Source organism: Clupea harengus, chromosome 10 (assembly GCF_900700415.2).
Source record: "Clupea harengus chromosome 10, Ch_v2.0.2, whole genome shotgun sequence".
NCBI classification, from domain to species: Eukaryota; Metazoa; Chordata; class Actinopteri; order Clupeiformes; family Clupeidae; genus Clupea; species Clupea harengus.
This window is the reverse complement of record NC_045161.1, coordinates 26452878-26470096: the sequence shown is the minus strand read 5'-3', so window position 1 is coordinate 26470096 and position 17219 is coordinate 26452878. Positions and strand designations below refer to the sequence as shown.

At 45.6% G+C, this 17219-nt stretch overlaps 1 protein-coding gene across 6 annotated transcripts in view; it reads right to left on the bottom strand.

Annotated features, from left to right (window-relative positions):
• LOC105895221 (LIM domain containing preferred translocation partner in lipoma) overlaps positions 1 to 17219 on the bottom strand; it is a 174011-nt gene that overhangs the window by 72326 nt on the left and 84466 nt on the right. For all 6 annotated transcript variants that reach the window (XM_031574613.2, XM_031574610.2, XM_031574612.2 and 3 more), the window contains one exon: positions 14533 to 14655. In XM_031574613.2, the coding sequence (XP_031430473.1) occupies positions 14533 to 14655 (123 nt within the window). The remainder of the gene's footprint in view (positions 1 to 14532; positions 14656 to 17219) is intronic.

Below are 17219 nucleotides of genomic sequence, written 5' to 3'. Positions count from 1 at the left end.
CTCTCTAACTCACTCTCTCTTCCTCTCTCCCTCTCTCAATCCCCTTCTCTCTCTCTTTCTCTCTCTCTATGTCGCTCTCTCCCTCCATCCCTCCCCCTACCATCTCTCTCTATGCCTCTCCTCTTCTCATCTTTTTTTTCTTTGCCTGTATCACTCCATCCCTCCCACCCATCCTCTCTCAGTGGCCTTGCTGATGGAGAGAGGGGAGAGCGGTGCAAGCAAAACAAACACAGATAAAGAGTTAAACACTGCAGCCTACGGTGATTAACAAGCTGGGGAGTCAGCTGCCCCTACAGATTCAATACATAAACACACACACACACACACACACACACACACACACACACACACACACACACACACACACACACACTGACTGACTAAATGCAATAATACAAGCGCTATAAAATTAAGCATCCAAACCCGATGACCTTTGAGGTTGACAGCTCAAAAGCATTGGGCGGTGTAGGGGCATTAACCTTTGCTAGCCTTCATTTCCCCAGCAGCACTAACATGGGCAAATCCAAATCCAACAAACAAGATATTTTGAACACTTGTACTGCACTTACTTACTTACTTAAATGATGAATCGTTTTCAGGAACATCAAACGACCTCCTCTCGACATTATACTTTTACAAACAAACACTATGACACTGCAGAGTGCAGCAGGTCATCAATAAAACTGTCCGTAGGCTCATAACCTGTTGGTTATTGATTAGCTGCATTGATCCGTCCTGACCTGCTGGTTAAATGCTGTACGAGTTGAGGCATGGTCTGTATCCCGTTCTATTTTCCCAAGCGTGCTCCCTAGAGAGAAACCGATCCCCTTCATTTCCATTCATTTTCCTTCAGATGCACTTTATGAACCTGCCTCGCAAAGCTGTCTCTGCATTTCAATCACTTTCGCCTTACTGCTCCTGCTGTCTAATGAGTTATTAATATTATTATAAATGCCCTCGGCCACACTATCTGAGGTAAGTGTGTGTGTGTCTGTGTCTGTGTGTGTGTGTGTGTGTGGGAGGGGGCAGAGGTACTCTTAGAGGTTCAGCGGAGGATCAAACGCAGGAGGTGCGTGGAGGAGGAGGAGGAGACGCGCCGAGGAGAGCTGACAACCGCCTGCTTTATGTCAGAGGGCGCAGGAGGTCATCCATCACCCGACTCATTTGGTCCCGTCGCTGAGCGATGGGGTCGAGCCGCGCGGCGGAGAGGACTTAATCAAATCATCTTAATAAATATTTATCCAACGCCGAGCCTGTTTACGGTGTGAACTTATACATTCTGTCACTCTTCCACCCCCCACCCCTCCCCACCCCCTACCCCTGAGGGGAAAGAGGACAGCCAGATTATGTTTCTCTCCTTGCAACCTGGCTGACAATGACCCTTGTGAGAAAACGTAACACCTTCGCCCTCGTGAACGCATAAGATAAGGGAAATGAGGTGAAGAACAGGCTGGGAGGACGGGAATGAGCTTTGGGGGGAATGAACTTGGGGGACGCTTTGGGTCTTGACAAGCAAAGGAAATTGGTTGTGTGTACGCACATGTGAGAATACTTTAGGAAAGGTCTGAACAGAACATGTGGAAATGTGGTGTAAGAGGGCGCAGGTGACAAGGAGCTGCTGTTTTAACCATAACACTCTTCTCTAAGATAAAGCCCCATCTGGGGCTACAGAACTAGCCAATCACATCTAACTACAGTCTACATGTACAACTCCCAACTCTTAAATATTTATACAAAAAGAACAAGGCCTCTCTGATCAAGATAAACATGACCTGCGACTGACCTGCTAGAGCCCCCTGAGGGAGGAATGTATTTAAGGAACACCAGACGTCATGTTTCCTCCGTCGGGTGGCCACATTTGGACTACATACACTGATACAGGAAAGAATCAGTGCCAGCCGCCATCTTGCAGCATCTTCCTTACATCCATTCTGGCAAGTCAAAACAATTGAAAGAGGATGAGGTACTACCGAAACGAGTCTGACGATATCACCTACCGTAATTTCCGGACTATTGAGCGCACCTGAATATAAGCCTCACCCACTGAATTTTTTAAAAATTATTATTTTTAACATAAATAAGCCGCACATGTCTATAAGCCGCAGGTGCCTACCGGTACATTGAAACAAATTAACTTTACACAGGCTAAAATGAATATCAAAAGTAATACAATAGTGATGCATATTATTAGTTTTGCCAGTTACGATAAGTGCACTGTTGCTTTAAGAGAGCACAGTTGCAAGAGTCAATCAGAAGCTAGAACGTTAGATTGAAGACAGTGAGATAGAAGAAAGACGCTAGTTTGAAACCAGTGAGCTAAAGAACTTGAAAAGACTGGATTTGTATTGTTGTAAACTGTTTTGAGTTGTGTTCTGTCTACGCCGGTAGACTGTGGTTATTTTGACATTAGTTAAGTTATTGAGATACTGATAAATCGCGTGGAGCTAAGCATCCATGCGGCTGCATCCATGCTAGCATCCTAGCTCCACAAAGCCACCGTAAACACAAAGCCACCGTATACAGTCACAGGTATCATAATCCATAAATTAGCCGCGTCGTTGTTTAAGCCGCGAGGTTCAAAGCGTGGGAAAAAAGTAGCGGCTTATAGTCCGGAAATTACGGTAGTTACTTTTTGCTCTGTATCCACAATGGCTGCTCACATGTCCAGGCGAGATTAAAAGGCCCAGTTGGGTTTATGTGAGGGAGACCGATCAGGATAGGGCCCTTTATATCTAATGAGAGCCCAGGCCAGGTCAAGCTGTCAGCTCTTTGGGGTTGTTAAAACACTAAGCTCAGGAGAATAAGTTTCAGGATGGCAAACAAAGGACAAAAAGCATAGCAGGAATAGTCTGATGGGTCCGAATAATTTGGGCCTTTGCAATCTGATGTCAATAAATGGAGTTCTCCTATAACGACATATGAAATATGACCCCCCAACAATTAAAGTGTTTTAATATATATATAATATAGGAATTCAATTCTAGGATTTTTTCTTTTAATATAGGATTTAAAATAATCAAAATCAAATTATTACCAATAAACAAATGACACTGAAGCGTGATGTGAAAGTGCTATATTTAAATGTCTCAACTCATTAAAGTAATCTTTGAGTGATCTGGCTGATTTGATACTGTACTCTTCCCCGGTCTAGTGTAACTTACTGTTCCACAAAGATCAGCAGATACTGTACTCTTCCCCCGTCTAGTGTAACTTACTGTTCCACAAAGATCAGCAGATACTGTACTCTTCCCCGGTCTAGTGTAACTTACTGTTCCACAAAGATCAGCAGATACTGTACTCTTCCCCCGTCTAGTGTAACTTACTGTTCCACAAAGATGAATGCCGTTGCTGACTCCGAAAAGCAAATTCAATCAGAGGAAATTTCCCATGGTCTGGCTCTGAAAGGATTCCTTAATTACAAGTCAAAGTGAAAGCACAAATTAGAAGCAGGGGGACCAGCAGGAAAAAAAAAAGATTCATTCGAACTGATTCGTTTTGGGAAAAAAAGGAGAGACATTTGCCGCTTTTGTTTGACAGTCATTTGGATTGAGCTCCAGTAAATTACTCTGGTGTGGGAGTGGGAGTTGGGCATCCAGTGGGGGTTGGGTTGTGGAGGGGGAGGGGGGGATGTCCGGCACATTACGGCATGGCAGGCTGGCCTGGCGTTTCACCCTGGCACACAGACAGTTCAAAGTTCAACACCTCAGCTTTGCAGACCTGCCTGCTTTTACACCTGATGACACCTGATCAACTCATCTCCGGTGGCAGGCGCGTGCACACACATACACACACACGCGGAGGCTTTGGATGTGTTGTGTGATCTTCCTCACCTCAGCCTCGTGCTGTTCCATTATTGAACACATCTATCAGGGAGATGGACACAGACACCTGAGAGGCTGTTTTACCCGCCCACCACCCCACCCCCACTACTCAAGGTTTTGTCTCGCTGTCAAGTACCTATGCAAACATCCTCTCAGCTTGTGACAAATGCTGGCTCACACAGCCACCATCCAAACAATGTCTTGCTATTTCCACACGCACGTGTCAGGTAACATGAAATCTCATTGCGATTGCACCAGCATAACCTTTGCCTCCTCACAGTACAGGGGTACAGCTACACTACAAGTCTAAACTCTACCACCATTCATCAAGCAGTCCTACAGATATAAACACCTCTGAGCATACCTCACAACAAACAGCATGTGATTGAGGCCCAAGTTGGTGTAAATAATAAAACGACGTGCCTTGGCATGGACCATAAGCGATAGCCCTGCAGGTGGCAGGGGACAGAGAGCATCAGAGCGGGCAGACTGAGATGCCATGCAGTCACGCAACTCTGTGGTCATGTGCTTCTCAAGGTCAGAACGCCAGGGTGACCACAGCCAGGCGAACGCAAGGAGCTGCTGGCTGGAACGTCGGTGATCCATCAACTAGCAAACACACACACACACACACACACACACACACACACACACACACACACACACAGGTATACACTCACAAACACACACACAGGCATACACACACAAACACACATACATTCACACACTCACATACTTCCATATAAAATCACATACCCACTCACTAACAGACTTTCTAATACACACACTCACAGACAAAGACACATACACACACACATTAATAAACGCACATTTTAACACAAACGCACTTTTTAACTCATACATACACACACCCACACCCACCCACCCACCCCACACACCCACACACCCACACACACCCACACACACACTAACACACACACACACAGCTCATCTGTGGCGGTGGTCTGCTTGTGCTGATCAGACTGCTGTGGCCACACAGAGTGCCAGAGTGCTGTGCTGTGACAGTGCGTGCCACACTTGCTGGGCGGCCCGTGGAGACGCGCTCGGCAGGCGTGCGTGCAACGCGCCGCGGCGGACACAGCGCGTGGGGAGGCTTCCCAGCGGGGGTGAGGTGGGATGATACAGCCAGAACCACTGTGCGCACTCCAGTGAAACCATGTAAGCCTACACAACAGCCACGCTCACGACAGTCACAGTACGGAGCTAATATGACGGAACAAAGACGCCGTCTGCCCGCCCTGTAGTCCTTTCTCCGTAGAGACAGTAGCAAATATAACACTGCTACACACTCAAATATAAATCAAGGCAGGGCAGAATCTGGTGTGTGTGTGTGTGTGTGTGTGTGTGTGTGTGTGTGTGTTTGTGTGTGGATATCAATTTGTTTGAAGTTCTCTATTACACTAAACATTCCAATTTGAACAAATTCCCCCTGCATATTCTCATCAATATTTCATGGAGAGGAATACTGAAGAACATGTTGGTTAATATGCCTCCTTACACCACAATGAGTTTCTGTGCAGGAGAAGTGATTAAACCATCAGTTATTTTTGCACCTAATTGAAAACAATATAGCATTATCAGGTAATAATATTTTCAAATAACATTTTAATTATACTGATTAAGGATAAATAATGACATTTTAATAAAGATAATTCATAAACTAAATAAATATGGTAAAATTCATAGCTAGGAAATACAAGTGGCTGATTGGTGAGTAAAAAAAACTTAACCAGTGGATTATTTAAGTTGTACTTGGATTTAGCCGAGCAGCCACAGAGTCCAGATGGAGGAGGGAAGTGAGTTTGAGTTGATCAATTATGAGAAACATGTTTTGCCACTCGCTGCGGGAGCAAGAATTGGTGGTGAGACGTAATTGTTCATTTAAAAACAGATCCCGGGCCCTCCGTAAAAAACAAGCGCCATACGAGGAGACTTGCGCGGTGATGAATCCGAGGAGACTGCCGCGAAGCAGCCAGCTGAAAACTACACGCCAGAGGACAAACCGAATCCACTTCCGAACAATCACAGTGTACGCTTCACGTAGCCAAACACACACACACACACACACACACACACACACACACACACACACACACACACACACACACACACACACACACACACACACACACACACACACACACACACACACACACACACACACACACACACACACCCAAAACCATCTTTGTCTCTATCTGGGCCACTGCTCCTCTCGTCTTCCTCTCTCCTGTACTGAGACGAGTGCGGCTTGATGGCCTTCTGAATGTCATCGAAACGCCATTAAGGGCTGCGGAGACCAGAGCGGCGCCGGCGTGAGTCAACACAAGACACTGCACTGCTGCCGTGATGGCGCTCATCGAGACGGTGCCGTGACAACCGCTGATGACCTCGGTGGCACGTTGAGTCAAAAGCCCTGGGTGTAAACAGGCAACAGCGCCGCTCGAGGGGTCGGGGTGTTGCTGAACAATAAACAAGTGGCCTTCTGCCTACTTTTGAATCCCTTCCGAGAGGCACTTCCTCAATCATGAGATGATGTGGTCGCCACTTGTGCCCTGTTGCGGCTCCCGGTGAACCGCATAACGAGTCAGAGATGATTCGACAGTGCGGGGGAAAACACAGCAAATTTGCATCATTTCGGGAGGAGAAGCCATCAATATTTCATGCAGAATAGTGCATGTTGCCATCTCCCACTGCTCACATCAAACAGACTCAACTATAAAAGCTTTTTAAATTCAAAATTTACATTTAATTTTTAAAGTCTCACTCTCTCGCACGGAGTGGGAAAGGGTGAAAAATCACAATGTAAAACGCTGAAAGGTCACTGCTAGGACTGGGGGTGATTTTCTAAATCCTCTGTGCCTGGGGATGGCTGCCCTAAAAAGGGCCTCCATGGGTTTCACCAAAGGCATTCGGTCAAATCCGAAGGGTATCATTTTACTTGAACCCTACATCGTAAGTCTAACATAGCCAGAACTTTTCATGTCAGATATCTTTGCCTTTGATGACCAAGCTGTGCCTGTCTCTTAGTTTGAGCTTTTAGGTGGGCTCAATATGGCTATTCTTGGAATGACAATAGATCAATTCATAAATTCAATTCAATTCAATTCAATTCAATCGTAATATTAATGAAAATACAAGCTATATTCATGTATATTCATGACTTTTCCGTGTCATTACTGAAAAAAAAGTGCATCCCTTCTCCATGCAAATGTACTGGCCAGGGACTACCATTACCATTAGATGATTGATTACAAATTACCTGAAATATTTACCGTTAATAAAGGACTATTGACTCCACCAGTGCATAACGTCACTCATATATTCATTATATAAGATTGAGATGCCTTCATGCGCCAGTGTTCAGATTTTGACTGTCAATCTGCTGTTGCAGTCCCTGACATGCTCTGGTTAAGGTCTTCCAAAATCAATAGGCTATAAAAATACTGCCGGCACAGCAAGCCACCGAATTGACCCTGAACGCAAAGAGATATTTCACTAGCACAAAAGGCAAACTGGAGCAGGGTAGACACATTAGCCTGAGGTTGCCTGCTTTTGAAGCCCCAAAATGGCACCATTTGGTGACTTCTTTTTTTTTTTTAAACTAATGCCCTCTCATGTTTCCATGTGTGTGTGTGTGTGTGTGTGTGCACTCATCCATGTGTGTGCATGTATGCTTTGGAATTTCCTGACAACAAGGAACACAAGTATTATTTCCTCAAATGATAGGGGACTGAAGATAGATTATATAAAACTAAATCTCAGCCAGTCATTAGTGATGATTTGGTCCAATATCACACTACCATCTACACAAACAGGACTTGCAAAGAGCATATCATAAAAAGGTACCCAATAGAATGAATGAAGCGGGGGGGGGGCACCAAGCACTGAAGTGCCCTCTGGCTTCAAAAGTGGTCTGTTAACAGCGTCTGAAAAGCACTGGGCACAAAGCTGACGGCCGATGATTCACAACACTCTCTGCGCAGCACAAAGCAGCTTTTCCTCCCAATTGAGTTCAGCCCCTTCATGGGCCCCAGAAACAGGCCCTGAAGTTGCAGGACATCAAAATCAAAAGCATTCTTCAAACGTGGTGGCTTGCAAATTCACATAACATACACACAGATATATATATATATATATATATAAAAAAAAAAAAATACCACATTACAGACATGTCGCGCAATAAATGCAGTGGTAACAAAGAGAGGCGCCCTGGACTGCATAACCCCTTAAAGGGGACTCTCAAACACTGAGCCTGCCAGACAACTGCGGAGCTGGTTAGCATGGTCCAGTGAGCAAGTAAAAGAAATGAAAAAAAAAAAAAAAAAAAAAAAACGAAGCACTCGACTTAACAAGTCTATCTCATAATAGATGGCTTAGCCCTCAGACTTCGCTGTGTTTAGCCATTCCTAACTCTAAGTGAGCTGCAAGGTTTTCGAAGTTGGGATGTGTCTAGTACTTAGTGTCAATAGCGCGAGGGACGAGGGAAACCACTTATTAGAGAACCTAACTCATCTCTCTTGACGCCTTGTGTTTAGTCCTTGTGTCCCGATACAACCATCTCCTTTGTCTTACGACGTTCTCTCCCTAATTAGGGCCGCAAACGTTGTCACTGCATTTTCTGCATCAGTGCGTTGCCGTCGAGTCAATTGAATTTCCAGGTCTTGGGAAGGGGGTCAGGGAGGGCCCCTCTATAGATCCAGAGTTTCAAACTTCTGAACAGTCGTTAACACTCATGTCCAGCAGACACACATTCTTTCAGCTGAATCGGGCTTTTGTGAGTTGATCACACTAAAAGGCTGCTTACATACTGCACAGGGCACAGGGAAAAGCAGGCCACTGACAAATGAATACACACCCACAAATAAGGGTTTTCAAGGTCACAGAATCGGTCCTAAAAAGAAAGGTTCTGTGTTATATACACATAAATTATATGTACATATACTGTATGTATACACACACACACATATACATATAGTACATTCATTTGCATTTATAATGCACATTACATTTTATATGAATGATTACAGAATCAGTCATACTTCCATATTACTGAGTCACTCTGCTAAGCACGATTCTAATATACCCACTCAGCAGAAGAGCCAGGCTGTAAAATCCTGTGCTGAGAAATTCAAAGCCAGGTGGCTGCACCCCGTGGGCCGATGAGTAAGGGTAAGAGTAAGGGCATTAAGGCGCTTCATGGCTGCCAACCACCACGAGAGGAGGGTCGTCGCGTAATGAGAGGTCACGGCCGAAGACTTGCCTTTACCCCTGGCGCTGGTGTGGGCCTCCGCGCCGGAGCTTGACGAGCGCTGTGTTTTGACACTCATCTGGGCCTCCTTGTTAACTCTCCCCAAACCGATGTGATGCGCTCGGACAGCCGGGCGCTGCACATTAGTCGCGGCAGGGGCTGGGGTTAGGCGGGCGGAATTCTAGCGAGCGAGGGTAGGCAAGCGCAGCGGCATTAACTGGGGTGGCTGAGCCGTCTCTCTTTTAACGTCCTCAGAGAGCTCAAACGCAGTGACATGGAGCTCTGCAGGCTGGCGGCCCAGTCAAAATATTGTAGTCTTATCTCGGAACGGTCTCACTTAAAACACACACACACAGACACACACACAATGGGGCTCCCAAATCAGCCGTTGCTCGTTGCTCTTACTGTGAGTGATTACTCTGAATTGGACGCGGCTGGGAGTCTCGACAAGTCTTGCTGAGTCTCGCTCTTGACTTGGTCGCCGCATCGTGATGAGGAGTTAATGTCGACAGTCAACAAACAGTCAGACATGACAATCACCCCAACGAGGACAAGAACGGCAGAGGCATGGAAGATCCTGGCATGTAATCACAGAGAGATCAATTAAGGCCTGCATTTCTCCATCTGATGACTGACGGCCTGGCTGACAACACTGCACTTGACTGAGGAGCTGCCTTCATTGTCTTGCTCACAAGTCACTCGGTGTAATGGCGTCTCTGTTGTCTCAGTCAGGCAAAAGAGAGGGCTTTAGACAAACAGATGTGACACTGAATACACACTGACATTTGTAAACCAAACTCAATCAACAGTAACACACATAAATAAATGTATATTCAAATAGACATAAACAAATGTATACATACTTTTTTCTATATTTTATATTATTTGTGTACAGAGATCGTATGTACAGATTCTATATGTGTATTTCATTTCCATGTCATTCAGTTTAAAAAAAAAAATGTAATGTATAATAATATTATTCCTTAAATATATATATACATATAACTAACTGAATATTCGCACAATATAAAAAGAGACTTCCAGCGAAACCGAGAGCGGAAGGGAAATATCCTCCCTAAAAAAACGACACGATACATTCGAGCAGCAAACTTTCAGAGAGGGCTGAGGACAAAAAAAAAAAAACACTCACTCGTACACACAGACAAACACACACACACACACACACACACACACACACACACACATTTGACTCAATATTACAAAACTGTGATATAATTTCGCCACACAGAGCCAACCAGAAACTTGGTAATCTGTGTCAGCTCACAGAATAGTCTCTCAGATGGATTCGGGGGGGGGGGGGGGAGGAGGCAAATGGGACTTATATAATGATCACATTTCATTACCTCCTGTTATGCCATAGAGGATACCAACTAAAGCAAACAAAATTGTTTTGATGTCTCTGAACTGATGTGGGGCGGCAGCGGCAGCAGTAGAGTAAGAGTGAGAGCGAGGGAGGGAGAGAGAGAAAGAGAGAGAGAGAGAAAGAGAAAGAGAGAGTCATGCCGCGCCGATGCAACTTTTGAAAGGCTGACGCACAAAACAAACTCCGCTCCAGTCTCATGTGGGAGACCCGGAGAAGCAGGGGGAGATAAATTAAATTAAAATAAAAAACTCCAAAAAACCCACGTTGGGTCCCTTCTCTGAGGTGGGGGTGCTCACCTGGGGAAAAGCCCCCCTGAGTCTCGGTCCTCCGATAGTGGCGCTAGAGGGGCGCAGCGAGTGGCCTATCGATTTTGGAGGGCAGGCTGGGTAATTGAGTGTGCCCAGAGAGCTGTAAATTGAGGGCGCTCGTTACTCTTTGTTTATATGAGCGGAAGATTACAGCAGGAGCAGCTGGGCCAAGAATGGCGCCGATGAAACCTGGCGCATTACACAAGCCCTGCTTCCCTACAGAACATCATGCAGCCAAAAAAAAAACGAGTGAAAGAAAGATGGCTGGAGCAGCTGGATGGGTAAAAAAGGGTCAACAAGAGTTAATCAGGCAGAATCAGCATCAGCTGGGCTGTGTGTATATGTCTGTGTGTGTCTGTGTGTGTGTGTGTGTGTGTGTGTGTGTGTGTGTGTGTGTGTGTGTGTGTGTGTGTATCACTGAGCATGTGTGTCTGTATTTATATGTGTTTGTGTTCATGCTTGTGGCCTGGTAACACTGTAAAAACAAACACACACACAGAGGTAAGCGCTTCTGTTTTCTGTCGAGCCACAGAGATTATTAACAGGCTGGGCGCAGAACGACAGAATTATCCATTTTTTTTCAGCAAGCTGCTGTAGGAAAGCAACCAAAGGCAGCTTGAAAACTGCTGTCTAATCTCCGCGCTGTCACCATGTCATCTAGGAAGATTTTTAGCAACGCGGGAGAGAAAAAAAAGTGTTAAATATGTGATACGCCTGACACTTAGACCTGACAGTGGCTGAAGAAGCGACGTTTTACGGGTACAGGGCCATTTCAGCGAGCAGACTAAAAAAAGAGGCTGTTAAAACTGACAAAAAAATATTCCGACACTGAAAACATAAAACAGGGATTATGTACTCGGCAGGAGGGCAAAAATAAGTCCGAGTGACGGTTCTTGGTCGATCGGGTTGACCTTGACAGGGATAGCTGCTTGACTCACAACACTGTGTTCGCCCTCTCGGAGCAGCTCAGGTGAGTATAAATTTTTCAGCTCGTACTGAAAAAAGCTTTCAGAGTCCTCCTTCTGACTTGTAACACTCGCAAGGTATTTTTACAAAGATCTGCACTTATTCTATATTTTATTTAGGAATGATCTACCTGCCTCTTCCATGGAAATGGGGATGGGGGGGACGAAGAGTACAACCCTGGTAATGTCTTTCAGCGTTTGTGTGTCTCTGGGAGTTGATGTCGGTGCATGTCTGTTTGTGTGCATGTGTGTAGTTTTGCTATATTTTGGATGTCACATCCGAAAACTCCATTCCAACAAAAACAGAAGTTTTAGGCTTTTTTTGTGTGTTTTGTTTTTTATTTTCAACAGAGTGGTGTATCACTGACCCGGCTTCCATTTGCACTTGTGTGAGGTCAGTGCGCAGGCTGTGTGTATGAAAACAGCGTGGCTCTGACACACTGATACTAACCCCCCTGACATTTCCCCGCTCACTTCACATTTCCATCTCTCGCTTATGACTTGATGTTTAGGGGCGCGCACACACACACACACACACACACACACACACACACACACACACACACACACGCACACACACACGCACACACACACGCACACAGAACACAGAACACACACAGAACACACACACAGACACAGAACACACATGGCAGCCATATCTGAGCCTCAGCCTAGGAGATTTTAGCGGGACAAACTTCACAGCCCAGGTGGCTGTGAGCGGAGACTGTCTCTTTAATCTCTGGCCTGGAGATCTCCACCATGAGGGGCAACATCAATGGGGTCTCAGGGCAGCCGCACCCCTTCAAGACCTGGTCCTGTCTGGTCAAAATCATCCACGGCCTGCAGTATCCCAGCATCCACACAATAGCGCTCCCACGTACCACTGAGTCTAAATTACACAAATCTCACTTTTTCCAACTGAGGTGGTGCCTGAGTGTGTGTGGCTCAGTCCCACCAGAAGTGTTTTCTGGGTTTCTTAACTCCACCATCAAGCACAAAGCTGTGATGTGTTGGTGTGGGTTATTTATTTATTCTTTTCTGAAACATTAATCTGAACAGCAAGATGCTGCAAGGTTCTTTTTTTTTTTCTACACCTGAGCATCGCCTGGCAATAGCTCTACACGCTAACGTGAGAAACGGTGTGAAATGTACAGAGCACATAACACCTATGCTTGAAGGACGCAGGACGTTAGGTGTATATGTGTGTGTGTGTGTGTGTGTGTGTGTATGGGGGTGGAGGGTCTGTACTGAAGTCAAAGCCCCTCAGTGCAACCACCACCACCTCAGCACTGGGACAAGCACCAGAGCCCATCTTCACAACCCATCATCCTCAAAGAGCTCCCACCAAACAGCTCCTCACACTCTCACTCCCCTGCAGCCAGCAGAAGGTGGGTGCTTGTCTGTCTGGCCCGCACTTACCCACGCAAAGGGTGTGATTTTTTTTTAAAGGCGCTGGCCTACATTCCTTGTGTGTCAGACTATTTAGTGAAGTGCCCTGGGCTTCGACTAGTAGACGGTGCTCTTAACTTCATTTCATATCTATTAATGATATGGGTCACTTTATTTTTAATCGCATCACACTTTCCAAAAATGAGATATGGCGGTGGGACACCCGTGAAGTTTAATTCAACATCTACTTTGTTTTGGCTCGATTTTTTTCCCCCTCAGTTTAGGGACCTCTGTTCCTCTGTTCCTCCGGTTCTGGCTGGAGGCAGAACTGAATGTGTGAATGACTCGGGGGCCAGGGGGGTGGGGGGGGAGTTCCCAGGTAGAGGTGTATTGGCTGCAGCTATTCCACTCATCCATCATTTATACAACAAGCTTCCTGCATCCCAGTGTCTTGTTTCAAGCCTCTGTCACACACGAAACCCATTAATGTATCAGGTAATAAAAACACAGGGTAGATAACAAATTTTCATTCCAACTCAGTCTTCCATAACGGTAAAGCCACGAGTGTCGTGTAATCCCACCTGGCTGTATATTACTGAATACTACAGAGCGCGAACCTCTGCAAGGTGTCAAATATGCAAGACCAGATATATAACATATAATTCACAAGGCGGCAAATAGCTCAATCTGGGACATTAGCTGGTTAGTTGGTTAGCAACATGACACAAACCGGGCTGCATCACGTCTTTGTTGAGAGAATTGCCATCCTGCTTCTGAACATTTGTTTTGTTCCATCACCATATCACTGCATCATCATTTAAGTCACGGCCAACAACGTCACGACCGGTCACAACATGTTAATCTCATGGCTCCAATTCCCACTGGAGCCACGACAGAAGATTATTATCTTTATCTGAGGCTCTGCCATGTGTTTGGACGCTCTCATGGATGAGTCATGAGCGACATACTGTACCCACCAGAGAGAAGCTGGGGCCGGATATCTAGGGCCGGATCTGGGCCGGATTCAATTTCCAATTCTATTTATTTATATTGTGGCATTTACAACTACACTGTCCCACAGTGCTTTAGAGAGCCCAAGGCCTCAAGCCCCTAGGGCCACAACAAGGGGACAGATAGATAACCGGGAAACAAGAACAAAACAAGAGAAAAACCTTGAGCGGAACCCAGCTCAGAAGGGTGGGGGGGGCATCTATTCAAGGCCAACTTCTCCGAAATGTAGCTGATCTCTGTAACCTGTGGTGGGGGAGTGAGGTGTGAGGTGTGCGGTGGGGGTGTGAGGTGTGTGGTGGGGGAGTGAGGTGTGTGGTGGGGGTGTGAGGTGTGAGGTGTGAGGTGTGTGGTGGGGGTGTGAGGTGTGCAGTGGGAGGCTTACCTGCTGGTTGCGGGGCTTGTAGGGTGAGCTGCTCTCCAGGTCTGCCAGTATGCTGGTCAGGGAGTCGATCTCGGCGTCTAGACTGGAGCGTCTCTCTTCCAGGGTCTTCTCCGGGCCCTTCACCTTCAAACACACACACACACATACATACATACACATGCATGCACACACACACACACACACACACACACACACACACACACACACACAAAAGCATCCGCAGACACACACACACACACACAGACAGTCATTTTCAAATACTGCAATTATCAAAGCACTCAGATCCATAATTCACAAGCACAGTTTTTCCAAGTCTATTCCAGCTGCTAAATTGTTGCACAAGTGCTCATCCTTGCGTGGAATTGGATGTTTCTGAGACTGTCAGAAGGAACTGCGAGGCTTCGAATGTTTTTTTTTTTTTTTGCTTTCTTTTCTCCTTTCTTACCTAGGACTTATTTCCTGTCTAACACACTGCATCTCTTTTTGTGTTTCCCTGGCCGTAGTAGGATTCTCAACCTGCCTGGTTTCACTTTGGCTTGGGGCAGCGGCGTGAGTGGAAACCATCACCAGCACAGGCAGTGTGTGTGTGTGTGTGTGTGTGTGTGTGTGTGTGTGTGTGTGTTTGTCTGTGTGTGTGTGGGTCTGTGTGTGTGTGTGTTTGTGTGTGTGTGTGTGCGTGTGTGTTTGTGTGTGTGTGTGTGCATGTATGTGTGTGCATGTGTGTGTGTGTGTGTGTGTGTTTGTGTGTGTTTGTGTGTGTGTGTGCATGAATGTGTGTGCATGTGTGTGTGTGTGTGTGTGTGTGTGTGTATGTGTGTGTGTCTGTGTCTGTGTTTGTGTGTGTGTTTGTGTGTATGTGTGCATGTATGTGTGTGCATGTGTCTGTGCATATGTATGTGTGTGTGTGTGTGTGTGTGTGTGTGTGTGTGTGTGTGTGTGTGTGTGTGTGTGTGTGTGTGTGTCTCCACAGTGATGGAGGTCATGCTCCTCTGGTCACCCTTCACCATGTTGGGTATATTCGATATCCTCTCACACCTGTGTATTCAGCTAATAAGGAATTTGGCTGTTCTCACACTTCCTCTCCCACCATCACGTTCTTTCTGCCCACCCCCTTTTCTATTTTTCTCTATCCCTCTCTTTTTTCCTCCTCCTTCATCTGTCTACTTCTCACTACCCATCTCTCTTTCTTATCTGTCTCTGGCTTCTCTGATTCATATCATTATATTTTATCTCGAGACTTTCATAATAATAATAATCTTATTCAAAGAAATGAAATGTAATAGGAGTAATCACATCGTGAATGTAATACGCAGAAAATGGATCAATGGACCCAAACACACACAAACCTTCAAATTCAAATTTTCAAGGGCGGCTCAACGTTTTGATTGACAAACAAGATAAACACGTTCCAAGAGAAAAGGGCAAAATCCCCAACTTTACAATCAATCAGACGCTAAATTTAAACTAGGAAATGACCGCAGGAGTCTTTATCGCTGATAGGGTAAATCTGATCAAGAACATATTCAAAAAACGCAGTCCCCCATTGTTTTGTGCCAAAACACAGTACCGTTAGTCACACTGAAACCTGTAGGAAATGAAGAGAATCTAATGTTCAAATTGGACACATGATGGAGTCTGAGGGCATGCCACACTAATGAAAAGAAAGCTACTCCTGCATGCCCACCAGGTATGCAGACACCGCACCAATAATAATGGGAAAATTATCCGCGAGAGGTCAAAACAAACCCCTGCCAAGAACCTCATTTAATGCTAGAGCACAAAAGCAGTCCGTGAGGAAGACTGTGCTGAAACAACTATGTGGAACAGCCAAGTACAGTCAGTCCTAGTTAACGCTGTTTAAGAGACAGGACTGGTCATGCTACTTTTGAAAGTTTCTTTCTTTCTGAAAATCTCAACAGCTTTTACACACATGTACTGTACATTTGAGATTGAGAAAGCAGCTGATCTCAGAGACTGTGTATCTGTCCTCTTCAGCTCTAAGTACTTTTACTTTTCTGTTTGGCATTTATGATTATTGCCTATTGAAAAATAACTACCCAACATTAGCCTTGCACGAAAAAAGTAGACCTACAAACTGAACAGGATTCCTTCTTTTCAAACTGAATCAAATGTTTCCTTTGAGGGCTCTTTAAGCTGCCCCGTGATACGAAATTAATAAACTTGGCTACGGAAACTACTCTTCTCTTCGCGTCATGGAGTCCTTTGCATCCGCCTTGTCCATTAATTCCATATAACGGTACACGTCAGTGGCCATTATCCCTTACGTAACCGCTACTGTGTGTGTATGAGTGTGTGAAGAGGGCCTGGGTAGATCCTTGAAAAGAGTCAGAAGGGAAGGCACTAAGGTCAGAGTGAAGGTGCTGAGAGCTGCATCAGACCCACAGCTCGTTCAGCACCAAAGGTGACATATCAACTCCTTTTCATCTCAGTTCAAGCTCCGGTCTCTTGAAGGACAAGCTCACTCCTTGTAAATCGGGCTGTGATGGCTTTGTTTTTCAGTCAGGAGCGAAGAAGGGATCTTCAAAGTCTCCCATCACTGAGTCATTTTAGTTGTTTTGTGTGAGATGACAGAGGGATGGCGAGAATATTTTTATAAATATTACAGCGGTGTGACACTCAGCACGCACGCACACACACACACACACACACACACACAGACACAGACA